General features: G+C 45.2%; 1 protein-coding gene across 2 annotated transcripts in view; it reads right to left on the bottom strand.

Annotated features, from left to right (window-relative positions):
- The window catches only part of PITPNM3 (PITPNM family member 3), a 904,027-nt gene that overhangs the window by 16,715 nt on the left and 862,300 nt on the right, over positions 1–25,012 (bottom strand). For both annotated transcript variants that reach the window (XM_077480456.1, XM_077480457.1), the window contains one exon: positions 15,204–15,374. In XM_077480456.1, the coding sequence (XP_077336582.1) occupies positions 15,204–15,374 (171 nt within the window). The remainder of the gene's footprint in view (positions 1–15,203; positions 15,375–25,012) is intronic.

Below are 25,012 nucleotides of genomic sequence, written 5' to 3'. Positions count from 1 at the left end.
CTAAGATGGTAGCTGTTTTACTATTTTTAAAGTTAAATATTGATTTGTGCATTCCAAATATCCATTTGTTTCAAGGGTATCTTCAAAGGATTGTCAATAAAAACTTTGCATTCTAATATAAGGCAGTCTACTCATTTTAGTTATGTAGGTACTGTTTACACTTACCTCTGGCAGCATAAACTCAGTAAAGGTTTCAGTAAAATTATTGAACCATAAATTCTGGCTGTACAGAATTACAAATCTTTTGCCAGGTAAGACAGTTCACGCATTACATTTCAACTATGCATTAAGGTGTTAATGTTTAATTTAATATTTCTAAATAAATCTTTTAAAACGTTATTTGAAACAAGTACAGCATTCAGATCAGTATTTTTTAACTTACCATAACTATAACAATTGTATTTAAATTACCATTTATTTTCAACTACCCACTACACTTCACACCTGAGTTTACAATGATAATTATATTATTTACAATACAGTTGTTTCAAAGAGAAAGTATAAGTTAGGTAACCTTTACTCATTTCAGCTGCAGCATTGTCACCTGAGCAAGAAATTGTGATGTTTGGCCACTGGAGAATGCACACATCTACAGTAATTTCCCACAAAAAGTCTGCAGGATACACACATTATGGAGAAAAAAACACGAACAAAGTGACCCAGAAGCACTGTATATTTAACAAAAACAACGTCATCCTATTTTACTTACAGCATTCTACAAAACTAAGTATTCATCTATGAGAGTTACAGTAGGTTCTACTGTAAGTTTACTTGGAATTGCTATTTTTGGATTATTTCTAAGTACAACAAATATAGTCTGCACAACTAAAATTTTAGTTGTCATGTGCCCCTGTATTACTTTCTGTGTAAGTTTATGTTACCATTTGGTCAAGTTGGTTCTGTATTATGCCTCTCCTGCAAAGTTTTTATAATTCTATATAATATAACTGAATGTCATTAGGAAAAAGTGCAGCGCTGCTATTTTGTCTGACAAATTAATTAATAGATTAAAAAGAATGTTGAGAACAACTCCTTTGGTAAACACTGCTAACCTTAGCTCATTTGAGTATGCTCTCTTACTACCAACTGTCTTCAGTCTTTTATGCAGTTCTTTACCCATGTACAAACATTCTTCAAAGTCCTTGCAACATGGTCCCCTGGACCAAGCTATTATGAAGAAATGTATCAAATACTTTTTCATCCAAATTGAAAATAAAAGCTAATTTAGACATGGTCAATCTTTGATACACACATGCCAGCTCACTGTTAGATTTTTCTAATCTATATATTTTTGTAATTCCCCTTAAAATACTTTCAAATAATTACACCCAACAGAAGGCAGGCTTCTGTCATTTTCCATGTCTAGCTTTTTACTCTTCTTAAATATATTAAGTATGACTGTTTCAGACTGTTCCATGGCACAATTTAAGAAAACATACATATATGGTTTTAAGGTTTATTAAATGCAAAACTTATCTTAGGGCACACATCGATGGGTGTGTGTACCTCATACTTTATTTTACTTACTTTTGTTAAGGTATAATTGCACCTTTTCTGCGGATGTTCATCCGCAGACACCCGCTATCCCATAGGGATGCATATATGTCCGTATTTCATCCGCAAATGGATGGATGAAATACAGACATACGGTCCACATGTGTGAAAGGGGCCTAAGGAGTTAGTGTTGTGCACAAATGTTTGTACAATTAGAAATAAGCAAAATTTCCCAGTAGTTAACATGTGGAAGTAGGAGATGAGATATTAGAAAGAAATTGGAGATAAGACAGGGCTTAAACCCTGATTGCTCACTGAAGGATTGACACTAAAACTACAGTTCAAATATTTTGCCTTAATTATGAGAATTACTCTGACTGGTCTTTGTAAACTTTAACTTTCTATAACTTCTTTTCTTATGTGTTAAATAAGTAGCCTGCTAAATTTGATATGATGGTGGCAATTGTGTGTCTCTTGCATTACACACTCAGTAAAAGGCTTTAGAGCAGCTGTCATTAAATGGTGGGCCGCAGCCCGAACACGGACCAAACGACGCTCTTGTCCGGAATGTCAGTGTACAGTGTCACATCCCCACTTCATGGCTCAGCAGTCATTGGTTGCTGGGACCTCAGGAATCACAGGGCCTGCAAGGTAAGATGTGACGTCATGTGTGCACCCTGCCCGCTGCTTTTTCATATCTTGCTCACTGGGCCTACTGCGAGGTATGATGTGATATGTACACCCCACCCCCATCAGCAAGACTCCCGATGCAGCTCTCACCCCCTGCAGCTTGTTACCTCTGCTGGCTTCCGCTCCCTGTCTACCTCAAGGTATGTGGGGTGTGATATTTACAGGGGTACAATGATGGGCACATTTTCTCTTAAGGGGCACATTGATGGGCTCATTTTATGTAGGGTTCACTTTGATGGGCACAAACAAAATGTGCCCATCAGTGTGCTCCTTAACATAAAATGTGCACAACAGTATGTCCCTTAACATAAAATATGCCCATCAATGTACCCCTTAACATAAAATATGCCCACCAGTGTGCCTTTTAACATTAAAAGGGTGCACTCTGATGGGCACATTTTATGTTAAGGTTCACTCTCATGGGCATATTTTATGTTAAGGGGCACTCTGATGGGCACATTTTTATCTTAAGGTTTACGATGATGAGCACATTTTATGTTAAGTGGCACACTGATGGGCACTGTTTATGTCAAGGTTCACTCTGAGGGGCATATTTTATGCTAAGGAGCACTCTGATGGGCATATTTGTATGGTAAGGTTCACTCTGATGAGCACATTTTTATGTTAAGGTTCACGATGATGGGCACATTTTATGTTAAGGGGCACGCTAATGGGCACATTTGTTGTGCCATCAGCGTTTCCTTTAACATAAAACATTAGACCTACCTGAGTTCTCAGACTTTGTATTTGTATTGTATTTTTAAACGATACCCTAAAGTTATTACAATGAAAAAGAAAGACAACACAACTCTAAGTCCCTTTGCACAAAGCTCTAGAGCCTCCCCCTCTCCCTCTCTTCCCATCTTTCACCTTCACTTTTTCCCCTTCTTACCTTCCCCTCTCTCTCGAAAACCTCATTCTTTCCTCCATGTCTTTAAATAACACATAACAGTGTTAAAGATATATATATATATATATATATATATATATATATATACACACACACACACACACACACACACACAGTAAAACAACCCATTCATGTTAAAATAGAAATTAAAGGCAAAACATTTTTGTATAGATATAAAAACACATTTTAAATACCCTTTTCCCTTTTTTTTATAAGTGATTACATTCTCTCTGTTCTCGGCTGCATAAGAGCTGAGGGGGGGGGGGGGAGAGAGAAGCAGCAGCACACTGAGCTTCCCAATGAATGGCTGTGCAGCGGAGGCGTGTCAGGACAAGTTTGATCATTGGAGGAAAGCACACTGAGTTCCCAGCACAGCTAGAGAACTGACCACAATGTGTTCTCCTGCTTAGTGTGGTCAGTTTTTAATAGAAAAGCAGAGGGACTGGCAGGAACACCAGGGATTTCCCATAAAGGAAGCGATACAAAGAGAACAGGAGACATTCTCATACAAGTACATGGTACAGCAGGCACATATCAGGAATATGAAATGCTGGGGCAACAAACGCTTTAAGTAATGCCGCGTACACACGGGCGGACTGTATGGCCTACTTAGTCCGTCGAAACACATTTCAGCAGACAGTCCGCTCGTGTGTGGGCTTCAGCTGACTTTTTCAGCGTGCAGTCTGGCGTACTAAGTATTTCGGATTTTTAGAAATTCTGTCCGTCATACTGGTTTCAGCGGACAATCCGCTCGTCAGTGTGCTAGTTCGACGGACTAAGAATGGCGCATGCCCAGAAAGGATTTACACGGCGGAAGGGTGCTTTGCTGTGTATTGGACTTCAAATTTCTAGTCCCGTCGTACGTGCTGTACACGTCATCGCGCAAGCTTTCGACGGACTGTTTGTGCATCCGTGTGTGGTCAAGTCCGTTCAGTTGAAAGTATGACGGACTGTCCGACGGATTGTATGACGGACTAAGTACGCCATACAATCTGCTCGTGTGTACGCGGCATTACAATGAATGCTTGAAGAATAACTAATTACGGGATGGACTTTAGTCTAAATGTTCCTACCCCTATCTGTTTCCTCTGTTTTAAGGTGCTGGTGTGCAGTGAGACTTTCTTGTTGTATTTATTCAAATTATACTTTGAGTCTATCAGGGTTCTGTGCTTCGATGACTATTAAAACCAGAACTTGTTCAACAGGGTAACCATTTTCTTCACTGAAACATTATTAAATACAGCTTAATCAAAGCAACTGAACCTTGCTTGCATGCCTAATAATGCATGCAATAGCCAGAATAGTGCCTTTACACAGTCTTCTCGCTAGATAAATGTTCACAAATATAATGAAATGATTATTTGTAAGGTTCATTTCCCATATTTGATGCACTACCCTCTTAATATCCCAGTATTAACAACCACATGTAAATAGCCCAGTCTCCAGGAGTCTTCATGTCATACTAACCAGGAAAGTCTACCACAGTCCATAAATAATATAAAAGGAAAAAGCAGATTTAACCACTTCAGCCCCAGAAGGATTAACCCACTTCCTGACCAGGCCATTTTTTGCAATACCGCACCGCGTCGCTTTAATTGACAACTGCGCGGTCGTGCAACGCTGTACTCAAACAAAATTGATGTCCTATTTTTTCCACAAATAGAGCTTTCTTTTGGTGGTACTTGATCACCTCTGTGTTTTTTATTGTTTGTGCTATAAACAAAAAAAGAGCGACAATTTTGAAAAAAAACAACTTTTTACTTTCTGCTCTAAAACATTTCCAAAAAAAATAAAAATGTACAAAAAATGAATTTATTCATCAGTTTAGGCCGATATGTATTCTGCTACATATTTTTGGTTAACCACTTTCAGACCGGACCAATTTGCTGGTCAAAGACCAGACCACTTTTTGCGATTCGGCACTGCGTCGCTTTAACTGACAATTGCGCGGTCGTGCGACGTGGCTCCCAAACAAAATTGACGTCCTTTTTTTCCCACAAATAGAGCTTTCTTTTGGTGGTATTTGATCACCTCTGCGGTTTTTATTTTTTGTGCTATAAACAAAAATAGAGCGACAATTTTGAAAAAAACACATTATTTTTTACTTTTTGTTCTAATAAATATCCCCCAAAAATATATAAAAAACATTTTTTTCCCCTCAGTTTAGGCCAATACGTATTCTTCTACATATTTTTGGTAAAAAAAAATCGCAATAAGCGATTATTGATTGGTTTGCGCAAAAGTTATAGCGTTTACAAAATAGGGATAGTTTTATAGCATTTTTATTAATAATTTTTTATTATTTTTTTTTTACTAGTAATGCCGGCGATCTGCGATTTTTATTGTGACTGCGACATTGTCGGGGACCCATCGGACATTTTTGACACATTTTTGGGACCATTGTCATTTATACAGTAATCACTGCTATATAAATGCAGTGATTCCTGTGTAAATGATACTGGCAGTGAAAGGGTTAACCAGTGGGTGGCAGTGTAGGGGTTAAGTGTTCCTAGGGATGTGTTACTAACTGTGGGGGGGTTGGGCTTTCATTTAGTGTACACTGATCTCTGCTCCAATCACATGGAGCAGAGATCAGCGTCACTAGTTGCTAGGCAGAATGGAAAAATGTTGTTTACACAGCATTTCCTCCATTTGGCCGCTCCGTGAGACGATCGCGGGGATGCCCGCGGCGATAGAGTCCGCGGGTCCCGCGACCGGACTCACGGGGGTCCCGACCAGCGTGGGAGCGCGCCGCCGGCGGCGCGCTCCCGATGGCAGGGCGGCATCGAATATTGGACGTACCTGTACGCCAATATGCCTGCCCGTGTCATTCTGTCGACGTACATCGTCGTGCGCTGGTCGGGAAGTGGTTAAAAAAAATTGCAATAAGCGTATATTAATTGGTTTGCACAAAATATATCGCGTCTACAAAATAAGGGATAGGTTTATGTCATTTTTATTATTAATTTTTTTACCAGTAATGGCGGCGATTAGTGATTTTTAGCGGGACTGCGACATTGTAGCGGACAGAATGGATACCTAACTGACATTTTTCCCACTTTTTTGGGAACCAGTGACATTATTACAGTAATCAGTGCTAAAGATATGCACTGTTATTGTACTAATGACATTGGCATGGAAGGGGTTAACATCAGGGGCGATCAAGGGGTTAAATGTGTTTTCCAGCTCTATGGGGGACTGAGTGACTGGGGAAACACGCAGATCCATCTTCCTGCTTAGCAGAAAGACAGGATCTGTGTGATATGCCCTGTCAGAACGGAGATCTGATTTGTTTACACAGGCAGATCACCGTTCTGTCACTGTGGGTAATGATCACGGGTGGCCAGCGGGCATTGAGTCTGCCAGACCCACGGATTGCTCCCCCGCTGGCCAATGGGAGCGCACGCGCGCCCACAATAGCGAGTTTCCAAGCTGTCCCACACCTACGCCGATTCACAGGATCGTGCCACCATGTCGCAGTATAATGATGGTGGCTGGTCAGCAAGTGGTTAAATAAAATTTTCCGTATCTGAAGAAGCTAGGTTGTTTTAGGTTGAAGAGCTAAATGGCAGTTGCATGGCTCACATGCCTGTCACACAGAATAATTTTCCATCATCTGGACCTGACAGAAGGGAATAGGGGGCATGACTGAATGATATAACAAATAAACTGTTGAGTGGTTTTGTGATAATAAAAAATAAAGGTTCATTCAAAATACAATTTACTGACATTTATTACGGGCAACTAACTTTGTAATACATTAGCCCAAGTCACAGATAAGAGGATCTTTTATACACTGCTTCGAAAGGCATTGGCACAAATGGCATTTCAATTTAAATGACTCGCCCATGCATGTACGAACATGTCTTGTGAGAGAAATAAAGTGATAGTTCTTTATAGCACAAACCACAGCATCAGATTTCTGATTGCTATATATTACCTTTCATTCCCTAAAGCACTTTGTGCTGTACTTCAGAATGGCAGGCAGTCCAGCCCACCTTCAGAACAGCTGCAAAATGTACTGTAAGGCCGCGTACACACGGGCGGACTGTTCGCCCAACCTTGTCCGCTGAACAGTGTTTGGGCGGACAGTCCGCTCGTGTGTGGGCTTTTAGCGGACAGTTTCAGCGGACAGTTGGACGGACAAAGTCTTTCGGAAATTCCGAAAAACTGTCCGCTGAAACTGTGTTTGAGCGAACAGTCCGCCCGTGTGTGGGCTTGTCCGCTGTACTTTCGAAATGAGCGGACTGTTCCCGCTCGGAAAGTCCGCCCATTTCGAGCGCGTGTACAGGTAGGCGGGGCCCGCGAAGGAGACGTCGCGGGCTCCGCCGCCTGGAATGGGCTTAAAGGGGAACCCCAACGCCGAAAAAAATCGTCGTGGGGGTTCCCCCAAAGTCCACACCAGACCCTTGTCCGAGCACGCTACCCGGCCGGCCAGGAAAGGGGGGCGAGCGAGCGTGCCCCCCCTCCTGAGCCGTACCAGGCCGCGTGCCTTCAACATGGGGGGTGCCTTGGGGAAGGGGGGGCCGCGCGGCCCCCCCACCCCAAAGCACCTTGTCCCCATGTTGATGAGGACAAGGGCCTCTTCCCGACAACCCTGGCCGTTGGTTGTCGGGGTCTGCGGGCGGGGGGCTTATCGGAATCCGGGAGCCCCCTTTAAGAAGGGGGCCCCCGGATACCGGCCCCCCACCCTATGTGAATGAGTATGGGGTACAATGTACCCCTACCCATTCACCTGTGAAATAAAGTACAAAAAAAAACACAACACAGGGAAAAAATATTTTATTGCACAGCTCCGGGGGTCTTCCGTCTTCGGGGGTCTTCTCGCCGGACTCCTCCGCTATCTGTGTGTAGCTCTTTTACTAGCGGAGGAGTCCGGCTTTCTTCCTCCCCGCCGCCGGCCTCTTCTCCCGACTTCGGGGGTCTTGTCCCCCTCTTCGGTTCTTCTGCCGGGCCACCGCGCCTTCTTGTAGCTCTTTTACAGGCGGTGGCCCGGTCTTCTGTCGCCGCCGCCGCTGTCGCCGCCGCCTTCCGTTCTTGTTCTTCTTCTTGTTCTTCTTCTTCTTCTCCTGGAGATGTTGACTCGACGATCTCTCCGGCCGGAATGCCAGAGCCGCGCTGTGCGGTCACTTATATAGTGACAATGGGGCGGTGTCACATGGTATATGTCACATGGGTTGGTCACATGGTGACCCCGCCCCCTTACGATGTCATAGTCCCCATGTGACATCAACCCATGTGACCAATCCATGTGACATATACCATGTGACACCGCCCCATTGTCACTATATAAGTGACCGCACAGCGCGGCTCTGGCATTCCGGCCGGAGAGCTCGTCGAGTCAACATCTCCAGGAGAAGAAGAAGAAGAACAAGAAGAAGAACAAGAACGGAAGGCGGCGGCGGCGGCGGCGACAGAAGACCGAAGAGGGGGACAAGACCCCCGAAGTCGGGAGAAGAGGCCGGCGGCGGAGAGGAAGAAAGCCGGACTCCTCCGCTAGTAAAAGAGCTACACACAGATAGCGGAGGAGTCCGGCGAGAAGACCCCCGAAGACGGAAGACCCCCGGAGCTGTGCAATAAAATATTTTTTCCCTGTGTTGTGTTTTTTTTTGTACTTTATTTCACAGGTGAATGGGTAGGGGTACATTGTACCCCATACTCATTCACATAGGGTGGGGGGCCGGTATCCGGGGGCCCCCTTCTTAAAGGGGGCTCCCGGATTCCGATAAGCCCCCCGCCCGCAGACCCCGACAACCAACGGCCAGGGTTGTCGGGAAGAGGCCCTTGTCCTCATCAACATGGGGACAAGGTGCTTTGGGGTGGGGGGGCCGCGCGGCCCCCCCTTCCCCAAGGCACCCCCCATGTTGAGGGCACGCGGCCTGGTACGGCTCAGGAGGGGGGGCGCGCTCGCTCGCCCCCCTTTCCTGGCCGGCCGGGTAGCGTGCTCGGACAAGGGTCTGGTGTGGACTTTGGGGGAACCCCCACGCCGATTTTTTTTCGGCGTTGGGGTTCCCCTTTAAGCCCATTCCAGGCGGCGGAGCCCATTCCAGGCGGCGGAGCCCGCGACGTCTCCTTCGCGGGCCCCGCCTACCTGTACACGCGCTCGAAATGGGCGGATTTGCCTCCTCCTTACGTGGGCGAGTCCGTTCATTTCAAAAGTTGAGCGAACTGTTTGCCCAACCTTGTTCGTCAAACAGTCCGCTCGTGTGTGGGCAAGTCCGCTCATGCAAATTTTGAGCGGACTGTTTGCCGAAACTGTTTGACGAACAAGGTTGGGCAAACAGTCCGCGCGTGTGTACGCGGCCTAACTCTTTTTTGGAGTCTCGACTCATGAGCAAATCATTAAGACTATGAAATATTTACTTCGCTATACAGAACCATCAAGCGGAACTCATATGCTTTCACAGCAAGTAATAGGACAAAATAACAGAAAAAATCATTGTGCATAACTATTCACCCCCTAAAGTCAATACTTTATAGAGCCACCTTTTGGGGCTATCACAGCTCCAAGGCACTGGGTAAGTCTCTATGAGCTTGCCACATCTTAGCACTGGGATTCCATTCCTCCTGGCAAAACTGCTCCAGCTCCTTCAAGTTGGATGGTTTGCACTTGTGAACAGCAATCCTTAAGTCTGACCACAGATTTTCTATTGGATTGAGGTCTGTGCTTCGATTAGGCCATTCCAACATTTACTGGAAGGTGAACCTCCGTCCTAGCTTCAAATCACACACAGAGTGGTACAGGTTTTGCTTAACAATATCCCTGTATTTAGCACCATCCAAGAAAAATAACCACTGCTCCAGGTGTATAAAGATAAGGCTGATTGCCGATATCTTGCAGAGTGCTAGCCCCGGCCCGTCTCCATGGGAAACTTGGAAAGAAGAAAGAAATGGCTGCACATCCAGAACTTCCGATTGCCTTTTATTTTGTTTAACAAAAATAACACCAAATACACCAAACTGTGTCTGACATCTTTGGTGTTATCTTTGTGAAACAAAATAAAAGGCAATCAGAAATTCTAGATGTGCAGCCATTTCTTTCTTCTTTCCAATTTAGCACCATCCATCTTTCCCTCGACTCTGACCAGTTTCCTAGTCCCGACTGCTGAAAAACATCCCCACAGCATGATGCTGCCACCACCATGTTTCACTATTGGGATGATGTGATGTGTTGGGTTTGCACCAGACATAGCATTTTCTTTGATGGCCAAAAAGTTCCATTTTAGTCTCATTAGACCAGAGCACCCTCTTCCATACATTTTGGGAGTCTCCCACATGCCTTTTCGCAAACTAAAATTGTGCCATTTTGTTTTTTACTGAAAGTAATGGCTTTCTTCTTGCCACTCTGCCATAAAGCCCAACTCTATGGAGCGTACGGTGTATTGTCATCCTATGTATAGATATATCAGTCGCTGCTGTGGAACTCTGCAGCTCCTCCAGGGTTACCTTAGGTCTCTGTGCTGCCTCTCTGATTAATGCCCTCCTTGCCCGGTCCATGAGTTTTGGTGTGTGGCCGTCTCTTGGCATGTTTGCTATTGTGCCATGTTCTTTCCATTTTGTTATGATAGATTTGATGGCGCTTCTAGGGATCATCAAAGATTTGGATTTTTTTTGTACTTCTCAAGAAGCCTTGGTCTTCATGGCAGTGTTTGGTTAGTGGTGCCTCTTGCTTGTTTTGCAGCTTCTGGGGCCTTTCAAAAATGTGTGTATATGTAATGACAGATCATGTGACACTTAGATTGCACACAGGTGGCCATCATTTCACAATTTATGTGACTTCTGAAGGTAATTGGTTGCACCAGAGCTTTTTATGGACTTCATAACAAAGGGGGTGAATACATACGGACATGCAAATTATCAGTTTTTTATTTCTGAAAAATAGTTTTATTTAAGTATAAATTTTTTTAATTTTACTTCACCAACTTGGACTATTGTGTTCTGATCCATCACATATAATTCAGATTAAAAAAACATTGAACTAAAGGCTGTAATGTAACAAAATAGGTAAAAAGCCAAGGGGATTGAATACTTTTGCAAGGCACTGTATCTATGTCTTGGCTATTCGTTTTTACTTAAAAACTTAAGTGATCAGCTATAATATTGTAAAAATTTGAATGACTTACTCAAACGTATTTAGGGAAAAAGTGCAATTGCCATGTATAGGCAGTCCCCAAATTACAAACATCCTATTTACATACAACTCATACTTACAAACGGAGGGAGGCAACAGCAAGTGCGGGGAAATCTACCCCATGGAAGTGAAATTCACTCATGTAAGAGTTATCATGGCAAAAAGATGTCTCCACTAAAGCTTTATCACCAATACCCGTTTCCATGACAACCCAAATTTTACAGAATTTCCAACTGTCACAGGGACAGAAAGTGAGACAAAATCCTCTGAACATTCTTGCTTTATCACAAGTGAAATAATACTTCCAGGAGCAATGGTAGGAATTGCAGGAGGCTGATTTCCTAGTATTAAAGAAACAAAACAAAACTGCAAGGCAATGGTATAACATGCTAATATGCATTGCATACTAGCACATTATGAAATACTTACCTTGGAACGAAGCCCTCTAGTGTTGTAAAGTCACTGCTTAGAGGGCTGACATGTCCCCCCTGTCTATCCCCTATGTGATTGGCCAGAGCCATGATGACGTCACTCCCGCGCAAGCGTGCAGGAGCCACCATTTCCGGTACGGGCTCTGAAGGTCTGGCACTGTAAGCCGGACCTTCAGAGTGAATGCGCCGATGATGTCATCAGCTGCATGCCCTCTGCATATCTCCTAAACTATGCAAGTTGAGGAGATATTACAGTACCTACAAGTAAGCCTTATTATAGGCTTACCTGTAGGTACAAGTGGTAGTACAGAGTTTACTACCACTTTAAGCTTCGTCAGCCATGTCATTAAAGCCAGAGAACAATAAGAAGGGTGCAATATTGGCACTTGTGAACAAATCAGTTACACCCAAGTCTGCCAGGAGCTTGACAATTTCTTTGTGTTTTCAATTCCTATGTATATCAGTAAATATAAGTACAATTTCTGCAAATACAGTTTGTCTCCAAAGGGTCCCAGCCTGTTGACATTCCTCATTCACATGCATGATGTAAGGCAAAGATTAGCAGGCTTTGTAAAGCAATAAAGCACTCTAAACACTACCTCTTCTAAAGCAGTTATAATAGACAGTGATTGTGCAACATTATACCACAAAAACATTGCAAGACTCATTGTATCCTGCATAATAGTCATTTTGTAAAGTAATGCAACAAAATCAGCATGTATTGTTTTTTGGTCAATAGAGTACACTTAGTGTATAATAACACAGAGGTACTCTGCATGTGATCATTATTCTGAGATTCTTCACAGCAGGAATACTAGTAAAGTTTGAACATTTTATCTAAACAATCTTGAAATAGAGTATGTAGAATTACTGAAATGTTAGTATATTGAAATATATACGCTTACTACATTGAATAGTGGTTGTGAAAAGTATAGTGACTGATAACAACCAATGATAATTTTGATTAGCTGATACAGGCTCTTGTAATTTACTAATATTGTCACGGGTTGTTTGTACGGCTGGGAAACCATTTTTAAAATCTGTTACCTACTGATAGAGGTGTACCAACAATATGAAGTGTAAAAGCTGCATGTACACATAGAGGTGTCTGTTTATGAAGCAGTGAAAACATTTCAATGCTTCATTCTCCGGCATTCACAGAGGAGGTTGTTCTCCTCTGTGTGCCAGTTTATGAAACTTTGTAGATCGCTCCTCCTTCTGAAGAGTGAAGTGATCTACAAATGCTTCAAACAGTGGAGAATGGCCCCTGATACTGGAATCTCATGAGACTTTACGAAATTACAATACCAGAAATTAATCGAAACACAGAGATGTCCGTTTGTTAAACAGTGATAAATTATCACTGTTCAATACACGGACAGACAGCGTGGTTAATGCTAATAAAATAAAATACACACACATACATACATGTTATATATATATATATATATGTGTGTGTGTGTGTGTGTGTGTATATACACATAAATGACAGGGGGACATGGTTACTGTCTTGGGAACGAGGAAGAAGGAAGTTAATAATCTTCCTCTTTCCTCCTCAGATCCCCCAGGATTTCCTCTTCACTCCCCGCTTCCCCATCTCTGAGCTGGTGAATCGGGGAGGTGAATTCTGACTCAGATCACCAGTGAAGGGTTGAGATTGCAACTTCATAAACTGGCCATTTCTATGTCAGTCAATGAGGATTCTCTGTGTGTGGAGATCATTGGTGGGAAAACATGTTCAAACACGTTCTCCCCCAATCATCTGTGTTTCATAAACTGTTTATGGACTGTGATCAGTCGCGATCCTCTTGATCACCGCTGTTCACTGCTTCATAAACGGACACCAAAGTCATACATATTGAATGTAAATAAGCCTTAACGCTGATATTACAGATATGTAGAGATAGCGATAAAATAAATAGAAAAAAACTAAATGACTAGGCTGTGACCATGTCAGTGTTCTGTCACTTTAAAATTAATGTTATATCTAATGCACCATTAGATATCAACTTTCTATTAGATTGACTGCTCAAAAACACTATAAGTGCTTCACACGAGCCCACAATGACTGGGGGGCTCCCTTACCAATAAATATCAAACTGTAGTCACCCCAGTGCAAATATGCAATGTAATGTGCAAAACTACTATCTGCTCAGACCTGGGATAATACGATCGGATTAATATCGTTTGGAAAAGTGTTCATACTATCGTATAATAAGATCGCGAGTCATAATACTTGGAGAGCTATTGTGAAGATAATAGTGGCACCCTTTTTTGATCGTGATCCAACTGCATTTGAAGCTACATATGGATGTGGATTAAGTGACTATCATATATATCAATCTGTGGTCAAAATAGATTTTAAGTATTTGTTTAGCTTATTACACTGCTATAGTTGTCTGTATAGATACATATATATATATTTTTTATTTTTTTATTTGCACGATTGTTTGGATTATGTATGGTTTATCTGCAATCTTACACTAATGAGTAGGCGGGATGATGGGAAATAGCACATTTGCACTTTAATAGATTTACAATCTGGTATTTTAAATATTTCCTGGTATATATTAGTGGTTGCACATATTCAAAATTGCTTTTTTTCACAGCACCTTGCACTTTTTGACATTTGTTTACAGAGGTTTTGCACATTACATTGCATATTTGCACAGGGGTGACTACAGTTTGATATTTATTGGTAAGGGAGCCCCCAGTAATTGTGGGCTCGTGTGAAGCACTTATAGAGTTTTTGAGCAGTCAATATAATAGAAAGTTGACTTGAGCGCACCATTAAATATAACAAAGTCATACATAGTTTGTAAAGAGAGCCCGGAAAAAAAAACATTGGATCAAGAACGCTCCCTTCTATTACAAACACAGGCTCAGCACTTGTACAGGATTTAACTGGCTGGCAACAAGTAGTTTTTCAGGTTTCTTGTAGTCTGAAGAGTCATGGTGCACTGGGGGGGGGGGGGGGGTCTGTCTACTGAGTAATCAATGCAAGAGACAATATGGGTCAACCTGAGTCTGATGAGATCTTATCATCATAATCCAGTGATGGGAAACCTTGGTACCCAAAGATGTTTTGGAACTACATTCCCCATGGAGCTCAACTACACTGCAGAGTGCAAGAGCATCATGGGAAATGTAGCTCAAAAACATCTGGGGTGCCAAGGCTCGCCATCACTGTCATAATCCATAAATCATATTAACAGGAGGTACTCAGCTTTGACGATGTTTGACTATGATACTGTAACCCCATTGTAGCTTTCAGTGGTATCCCGATAATTAATTTTACTTATACATTGTGAATCCTAAAGTTTGTCTCCCAGAATAATGCTTTTAGATAAATATTGCTTCCAAAAATCCAGGGAAACAACACCAATTCTGTAGAATCTCTTATGGAGTCTTGAACCACAGGGTGCATGCCATGGGTAAGACAAATTGGTTGTCTCAAGTACTCTTTGTGAAAGGGCTACAAGTAATCTGAAGGAGATTTTTAAATTATGGCAATCCTTTAATCACTTATTGTAATGATGTGCATTACCTAAAAGATATGATTTGCCATCTCCTAGAGGATCCTTCTGATATCTAGGAACATTGAAAGGTGGCAGGACGTGGAATGCCTTTTCAAGCAAGGGTTCCAATCTGGAGGCAGAGGGGTCAGCAGAATGGAAAAAACTGTACACCTGGCTGCAAGCAGGACGGGCCCGGCACACTGCAGAAATAAAAATAAAAGAGGGTTATTTATATATTCACATAATTTCTATATTCTGGCATATTTAATATCAAAACTCACTCACCCATATTTTATTATTTTAATCTATTTTATTCGGCAGGCCTGGATCTAGCCTGCCTAGGTGCAATAAAAAAAGTCAAGGGGCCAGTCCAATCTCCACAATAGATGTCTAAACGTTTATCGAATCAATATTTTCACAAAAAATACACTAAAATCATTATTAGCACAATTAAACACAACATCACTTACAAACATGCTGTAGAATTCCAACTAAGGCTTTGTTTACATGGGTGTAAGCCCATGTACAGACTGTGTTTACACACATGGGGATACACAGGTGTTCTGTGCATCTCTGTGCAGGCAATACCATTCATATCAATTGGGAGGCAGTGCCTGCATGGACACAGTGACTGCTCCCAAAATGATATCCATGTGGGTGTGGATGCACAGCCCAGAATGAAGCTATTGTAAGTTCAGGGACATGCACCAACAGGGGAGGGCTGGCAGCCTTAGGCCTGGGGGGCAAGTCCAGTCAAGTGGCCCATAGAGCCTGTGGTGGCAAAGTGATGAATCGGGGAAAACAGTCTAAGGTTTTCCATGATCACAAATGTGAGAGCGGGAGACTGCTCCACATTGCCCTCTAAGAGAGACTATTCCACATTGCCCTCACAGAGAGAGAATGGTCCACATTGCCCTCACAGAGTAGGGTGCCCATATGCCCGGGACTGTCCCGCAATTTGCATTTGTGTTCCGTGTCCTGGACACCTTCTTTCCCGGACAATACAGTGTGTTCTCATGAAATGACAACACACAGCCACCCGCTATCTCCCTAGGCACGATCACCAGATTTCTCAGGAAAAGCACAGGCAGTCATGCACCAGGAGACCCACACCCAGGGCATGATTAAGGGCATTGTGGGCCTGGTGCTGCAGTGTAGCAGATCTAGAAGTGGCAGGGATTATAGGGGGGCAATTATTATTATTATACATGATTTATATAGCATCAACAGTTTACGGCCCTGCTCATGGAGCTTAAATTCTAAAGGGGGGGGGTGGCACAAAAGGTAATAGCTGCAGAAAATGATTTGATGGGGGTGGCACAGGGACCGTTAGGTGGGTGTGGGATAGGCTTGCTTCCCTGAATAAATGAGTTTTCAGGGATCTCATAAAGGTGGACAGGGTAGGGGCTGATCAGACAGACTGGGGCAGGGAGTTCCAGAGGATGGGAGAGGCTCTTGAGAAGTCTTGAAGGCGAGCATGAGAGGAGGTAACAAGGGAGCTAGAGAGCAGGAGGTCCTGGGAGGAGCGGAGGGGGCAATTTGGGCGATATCTGCAGATGAGTTGGGTGATGTAGATGGGAGCGATGTTGTCAATGGCCTTGTATGTTATGATTAGCGTTTTGAATTTTACACGGTGTGGAAGGGGGAGCCATTGAAGGGAATGGCAGAGAGGGGCAGCAGTCATGGATTGGTTAGTGAGGTGTATTAGTCTAGCAGCAGAATTCATAATAGACTGAAGGGGGTATAGCCTGCTTAAAGGTAGGCCATTAAGGAAAGTTTTGCAGTAGTCAAGGTAGGAAATAATCAAGGAGTGAATAAGTTGCTTTGTGGTGTCATTAGTCAGGAAGTGTCGAATTCTGGAGATGTTGTGGAGGTTTAGGCGGCAGAATTTAGCCAGTGATTGGATATGGGGGCTGAAGGAGAGGTCATAGTCAAGGATTACACCCAGGCATGTGTGGAGAGACCAATGGTTGTGTTGTTGATCTTAATGGTGAAGTGACAGGGGGGCACCGTGAAGGAGGAAATATAACAAGCTCAGTTTTAGAAAGATTGAGATTGAGGAAGTGGTGTGACATCCATATAGATATGTCATTCAGTAAGTTGAGATCCATGAGGAGATCGAGGGGGTGAGTTGAGGAGTGGAGAGATAGCTCTGGGTGTCATCGGCAAACATGACATGTTTACCAAACCCCCTCATCCTGACACAGATTTCTCACCCCAGGATCAGCTGTAGCTAGTGGGAGGGGGACGGGGGAAATACGGTAAGAAGCGCACATTGCAGGGATGGGGCACTGGGGGATCAGTCATGGAGAAGTAAGGGGGGGGTTGGAACAGCCGGGGGGAAACTTTAAGGGAAACGTTATGTTTCTCTGTGGCCCCCTTACAGCACTGGAAGCTGACATGAGGGGAGAAGGAAGAAGAGAAGGAAAATGATAAATGGTTTTAATTTTTTTTTACAAATAAATATCTGAAAAGTGTGGAGTGTATTTGTATTCAGCCCCCCTGAGTCAATTCTTTGTAGAACCACCTATCGCTGCAATTACAGCTGCAAGTATGTCTCTACCAGCTTTGCACATCTAGAGAGTGACATTTTTGCCCATTCTTCTTTGCAAAATAGCTCAAGCTCTGTCAGATTGGATGAAGAGCGTCTGGGAACAGCAATTGTCAAGTCTTGCCACAGATTCTCAATTGCATTTAGGTCTGGACTTTGACTAGGCCATTCTAACACATGAGTATGCTTTGATCAAAACCACTGATCGAAACCATTCCATTGTAGCTCTGGCTGTATGTTCAGGGTCGTTGTCCTGTTGGAAGGTGAACCTCCACCCCAGTCTCAAGTCTTTTGCAGACTCTAATGCCGCATACACATGATCAGACTTTCAGAAAACAAAACTGTAAAAACTGTGGAATTTTGTCCGAAGGGTATTTGCTCAAATTTTAGCTCAAATTTGTCTTGCATACACACAGTCACATAAATGTTGGCCAACAATTCCGAACGTAGTGACATACTAGATGTACTACATGGTTTTTCAGCTCTTTAGCGCCACCCTTTGGGCTATTTCCTAACTTGCTAATTCCATTTTAGTAGAAGTTTGGTGAGTGTTGATCCGCGCTTTTCTTTTTGCACTTTTCAATTCATGCTTTTCAGCTTGTCTCTGAGCGGCCGTTCGTCAACCAGACATGTTGCGGAATCGAAGGAGATAATGTGTTATTTATTATTGGCCTTGGAGTTATTTCTTTGACATTATTTTTTTAGTTGAATAATGATTTGATTTGGTGAATTTTCTATATTTTTGGATGCATAGAATGCACTTTTTGGTTAAGTTCTATTGGCAGATAGCATGTCTAACTTTTTTTTTCTTTTTTTAATGCACAATAAAAAAATTGTGGAGAATAATACTTGGCTATGTGTTTTACTTCAAATGACAGTTTGGGAGTAGGCATTTAAAAAAATACAATGTAAAATTGACAAGGGACACATACATAGTTGTATCTTTGATCTTATAAACTACAGGATGGCCTGGTGATGTGCTAGAGCAGACGTGTGCTCTGTGAGCTCCGGGGCCGACACTGATAAAATTGCTTAAAATCATCCAAAAAGTCATACTTTTACTACCTGGACGATGGGCCGGTGGACGGGCAAGTCTCTGCCCAAGAAAGGTGCCTCGACGGGGTCAATCAAGCGATTCCTTTCCGTGGAACCGGACGAGGTGGAGGAGCAAGACGACCTAGGCCGCAAGCCGCGGGGTGGAGTAGATCTCGCCTCCCGCGATGGGCCGGACCGGAGGTCGCGCTCGCCCGAGTCCTCGGCGGGCTCGGGCGACGAAGTGGAACAACATCCTTCCGCCGGAGCGGCGCCGAGGGTGAGCGGCCTCCCTACCACCTCTGATCTAGCCTCCATGCTACTGAACCTCGAGCGGGTCATTAAGAAGGAGGTCTCCGCAGTCCGAACGGATCTCTCGCAAGTGTTGGTTCGTGTCGAAGAGTCGGAGCAACGTCTAGACCGCCATGCGAACGCTATCCGATCCTTACAGGCGACTACACGCCAACTTGCCATTTCGCATCGTACGACCGTTTACAAGCTCGAAGATCAAGAGAATCGCAACAGACGTAATAACGTTCGGATCCGGGGACTCCCCGAAGCGACTGGGGACGATGACCTTTTACCGTCCGTTCGGGGTATTTTCAACAGTCTTCTGGGCCGAGCCGCTGACGCCCCCTTGAAGATTGACCGGGTGCACAGGACGCTCCGACCACGCAATCTTGCTACAGACATCCCACGGGACGTCATTTGCCGGATCCACCATTATCCCGAAAAGGAACTGATTATGCAGAAAGCTAGGGGAGCTACACCGTTTGATTTTGATGGAGCGATGTTATCCTTTTTCCCGGACCTGGCTAAGGAGACCTTGGATCGACGCAGGGCCCTGCGTCCCCTCACGGAACTACTTCGGGCGGCGTCCATTAAATATAAGTGGGGCTTCCCTGCCGCCTTGATCGCCTCTAAAGATGGCAAAACCACAATACTTCGATTCCCGGAGGAGCTGCCCAAATTCTGCACTGATATGTTCCGTTCCTATCCCGGAACTGCCTGGATGGCAGGACGGCATTCCGCCCCTGCCCGCTGGGGCTGACCAGGGCTGGCAGAGAGTGAGCCGTGCCCGCCGCACTTCTGCACCTGATTACCGCCCTTGAAATGGCAATCTGCCCTACAGCTTGTTTCCCTGTTCTGGATGTCTACTTGCATTTGTGGGGCATACCGCCTGAACGCAGTTGGGGGGGTTCCCTTACCGAGATTGTACGAGGAAGCTGACCGCCTCTGGCGGCAACTAGTTTTTGCAAGGCCATGGATGGGTCACCCTTGGCCGTGTGGTCCACACCCTGGTACCTCCTTGGGGGCCCCTGTCTGGAAGTGGACATTGCTGATTTTTCGTTTTATTTAATGGCGTGTTATTTTTCCCTCTCCCTCCCTTTGCCTTTGGAGCGTGACTGACTCGCGGTATCTCCCCCCCTTATACGTCTTACCGCCTTAGCTTCATACTCATATTGTTCTCTACAGGCGTTTTACTGTCTTATGTTCTGGATGATGTGATTTCTATATTTTTATGCCTTGGTGTCGGCACCGGACCGCGGGGCGCTACTTTGGACCTTTACGGTGTGGTTTGCGCCCGGTTGCCCGAGTCCCGTCCCCCCCTTTTTGAGCGGGGGCTGCCCGGCGCGGGGCCCTGACGTCCGTGCCCCTGTTGGGGTGGGGGGCGTGGGGGCCCTGTGCCGGTCGCGCAGCCCGCTCGCGCACGGCATGGCAATGCGTGCACTACTAGCTGTTCTCCGACAGCACTTTTTTTGGTTCAATTTGTTTTTCCCACTACGGTGGGGTCTTTCATTTTCTTGTCTCCTTTCCTTCCCCTTTCCTTTTCTCTTTCACCTCTCTTGTCTATTGCCTCCATCCCCTCTGATCCCCTCCCCCCTAATTAGCAGCAGGCCGCCTCTGTGTTGCATTGGTAATGTTGTGGTGATCGCGGTTCCTCCTCCTGAGACCCCATGGCTACTGTGAACCTTATATCTTTTAATGTACGGGGCCTTCACGCCCCGGGGAAGAGACACAACTTATATAGGGAGCTGGAGCGTTTGCGGGGGGACGTGGTCTTCCTCCAGGAGACCCACCTCACGCAGACGACTCTAGTTAGACTACACTCACCGAAGTACCCCACGTGGTACTACAGCCTCTCCGACATTTCTAAAGCAAAAGGTGTGGCCATTGGGATTCGTAGGGGAACCGCGTTCACGTTTGAGGAAATGTTGAGTGATCCTGCAGGACGTTTTCTGTTTCTGCTCTTTCTCCTGGCCTCCACACTCTACTCCTTGTGGAATTTTGCACGTGGATGCATTCTACTAGCGGGCGATTTTAATGTTCCCCTGGAACCTACTTTGGACACCTCTAGAGGTGGTTCCTCGCTTTCCGGCAGAGGATTGAGGTTTATACGCTCTCGACTCCATGACCTGCAGTTGATGGATGTCTGGAGAATTAATCACCCGCAGGAAAGGGACTTTACCTACTATTCTCCTGTGCACCAAACATACTCTAGAATTGATCTATGCTTCATTGATCACCAGCACCTACCGCTCATAGTGAAGTCAAGCATTGACTCATCCCCCCTTTCAGATCATGCTCCGATCTCCTTAACCATTAAAGTGGCGTCCATACCCCTGAAATCAACTAATTGGAAGTTGAACGAGGACCTTATAGCCGAGGAGGCAGAAAAAAAGGTGATGGGTGACAGTTTAGAGTTTTATTTTAAGACTAATGTCAGTCCTGACGTTTCACCGGGAGTGCTATGGGAGGCCCACAAGGTGTATATTAGGGGTAAGTTCAGGGAATTGGGTTCTAGGAAAAAGAGGGAGCGCTTACTACAACAGTCCAACTTGTTACGTGATATTACAGACTTAGAACGCCGGCATAAACTGAACCAGACTCCGGCCCTTTTTCACGCCTTAACGGAGAAACGGGAGACCCTAAAGTCCCTCCTTCATTTAGATCAAAAACGACGCTCTCGGATAGTAGCTCACCGATTTTATGAGTGGGGGGATAAACCCAGTAGGTTGTTGGCCAACTCGGTGCGACAGCGTAAAAACGCGGCGTTTATTGCTAAAGTTAAGACCCCCTCGGGAGACCTGGTGTTTGAGACCCCCCGTATAGCCAAGACATTCAGGGACTTTTATCAGCGTCTGTATCAGGTGCACCAGGGTGTCCAAGATAGAGATGCTCGGGGACGCCTTATTGGGGACTATCTGGCCCGTGCCGCCCTCCCGAAGCTCTCCAAGTAGGTTTTGGCTTCCTTGGAGGGGGAGTTTACGGCTGCGGAGCTTCTGGGCGCCATGAAAAATATGGCGTGTGGTAAGGCACCGGGACCGGACGGCCTCACGGTGTCTTATTATAGAGCGTACGCTGACATACTGTTTCCGTACTTGACCAGTTACGCTAACGTGACCTCGACCGGCGGGGACCTTCGCCCGGAGACCACTCATGCCCACATCACGGTATTACCCAAGGAGGGCAAGGACCCTAGTGACTGCGCGAGCTACCGCCCTATTTCGCTCTTGAATATTGATGCGAACATTTATGCTAAAGCCATAGCGAATAGGCTGCTCCCCTTGATACCACAGTGGATACGCGGGATCAGACGGGATTCATCCCTGGGAGGGAGGCGCGAGATAATTCTCTCCGCACACTTTCCTTGATGGCATATGTGCGGCGGACTTCCCAGCCCACCCTGTTACTCTCCACGGATGCTGAAAAGGCGTTTGACAGGGTGGACTGGGACTTCCTTATGGCTACGCTGACGCACTTGGGTATAGGACCCTCTTTGCGCTCCAAAATAGCGACGTTGTACCACTGCCCCACTGCACAGATACGGATTAATGGTACCCTTAGTGACCCCTTCACCCTATACAATGGCACCCGCCAGGGCTGCCCGCTCTCGCCAATTTTATTTGCGATCTCCCTGGAACCATTTCTATCCCTTGTTAGGCGAAACCCGAGTATACGTGGCGTAACAATAGGTAAGACGGAACACAAATACGCGGCTTACGTGGACGATATATTGTTTTATGTACAACAACCACTGATCACCCTCCCCAATCTTATGTCCGAGTTTTCGGCCTATGGTGCGGTGTCAAATTTTAAAATCAATATGTCCAAATCGGAAATGTTAAACATCTCTGTCCCCGCCAGACAGGTGTCTCACCTGAAAAAGAACTATCCCTTTACCTGGCAGTTGAGCTCCATGAAATATTTGGGCATTCAGCTTACGCCCTCCCTATCGTCCCTATTCCGCGCTAACTTTCTGCCTTTGCTCAACACACTTAGGTCAGATATCCAAAAGTGGTCCCAGCTACGACATTCTTGGCTGGGCAGAATTGGACTGGTTAAGATGAATTTGCTGCCCAGGGTGCTCTTCATGCTTCAGATGGTCCCGTTTGGGATACCGGTGGGATTTTTTACAATCTTGACATCTTTGGTATACCGGTACATATGGAATAGGAAAAGACCCAGACTGAATAGATCTCTCCTCATCCGCCCTAAATGTAAAGGGGGTTTAGCTGTACCAGACTTTAAGCTTTACTACAGAGCCATTGTGCTGACTAGGCTCTCTGATTTGAAGTATTGCAAAGACACGAAACTCTGGGTAAACTTAGAAACGGACCTCTGTGGCGCTGAACCTTCCACACTGATGTGGATCCCGAGGAAGTTCCGGTCTCTCTTGCCTACCACGTCACCACTAACACACTCCTCCTTGATGGTATGGGACTCTATCTGTAAGATGTATGGCTGGTTGTATAACTCCCCCCTGATGCCCTTGGTGGGTCATGATTTCTTCCCTCCGGGTAACATGGACCCTCAGATTCACCCGTGGCGGCTGGGCACTAACGCATGCCTACATCATTTCACCGGCCCATCCGGCGTTTTGCCACTTTCTTCCATCATGGGTGACTCCACCATATCCTACATGGATCGCTGGAAACATCATCAACTATTGAACTTTGTTCGCATGCTCCCAAAGCCCTTGCGTTCCTTGGCAGAGCTTACACCTGTGGAAACCGCATTCGCCGACCCTGGCCCGATTGAGAGGCCGGTTTCGTACTTTTATCAGGCATTGTTGTCCCTCACTTCTACTGGTACTCCCTCATTTCTACGGTACTGGGAAAGGGAACTGCATACGGCTTTATCTCCGTCCCAGCAGTCACAAATCTTAACCCTGGCTCATACCTCCTCTGGATCCTCTAAAGCATCGGAAATGGCGTATAAACTTTTGACCAGATGCAGTGGCGGCTGGTGAAGTTTTAAGATGGGGGGGCGCTAGACCACGCCCACCCTTTTGACCCATCCCACTTCTCATAAGCCCCACCCATTATAGAATCCACCAACTCCGTCCCCTGTAGTACATCATATACAAGGCTCTACATTATACACAGGGCTCTATACTTCATATACCAGGCTCTACATTATAGACAGGGCTCTGTACATCATATACCAGGCTCTACATTATACACAGGGCTCTGTACATCATATACCAGGCTCTACATTATACACAGGGCTCTGTACATCATATACCAGGCTCTACATTATACACCAGGTTCTAATGACACATCAATATGTCTGACAGCCCAGCCACACTCCTCGTTCACCAGAGAAAAAAAAACAGGAAACACAAAAAAGGTGCTCGGGAAACAGCAATAGGCAGAGGTCACCGCAGACAATGAAGTACAAGAAAGCCTTATAAAATAAAACAAATACAGTCATCACATTTAGTGACTGCAATAATGCAATATCTTACATGTTTGCCTTTGGTGGTGGGATCAGAGGGATGGTGATGATCAGAGACAGAAGGATGGAGGTGGGGTGGGGAGTTGGATCAGTGGTGGGTGGGATGGGATCAGGGACAGAGGGATGGATCAGGGACAGAGAGATGGTGGGTGGGATAGATCAGGGACAGAGATATGGTTGGTGGGATGGATCAGGGACAGAAGGACGGTGGGTGGGATGGACCAGGGACAGACAGATGGTAGGTGGGATGGATCAGGGACAGAAGGACGGTGGGATGGATCAGGGACAGAGAGATGGTGGGTGGGATGGACCAGGGACAGAGAGATGATAGGTGGGATGGATCAGGGACAGAAGGACGGTGGGATGGATCAGGGACAGAGAGATGGTAGGTGGGATGGATCAGGGACAGAAGGACGGTGGGATGGATCAGGGACAGAGAGATGGTGGGTGGGATGGACCAGGGACAGAGAGATGGTGGGTGGGATGGACCAGGGACAGAGAGATGGTAGGTGG

The sequence above is a fragment of the Lithobates pipiens genome, unplaced genomic scaffold (assembly GCF_037356315.1).
Source record: "Lithobates pipiens isolate NorthernLeopardFrog02 unplaced genomic scaffold, aLitPip1_a1.2 Scaffold_16, whole genome shotgun sequence".
In the NCBI taxonomy this organism is placed as follows: Eukaryota; Metazoa; Chordata; class Amphibia; order Anura; family Ranidae; genus Lithobates; species Lithobates pipiens.
The sequence above is the reverse complement of the archived record's forward strand: the minus strand, read 5'-3'. Positions and strand labels throughout refer to the sequence as shown.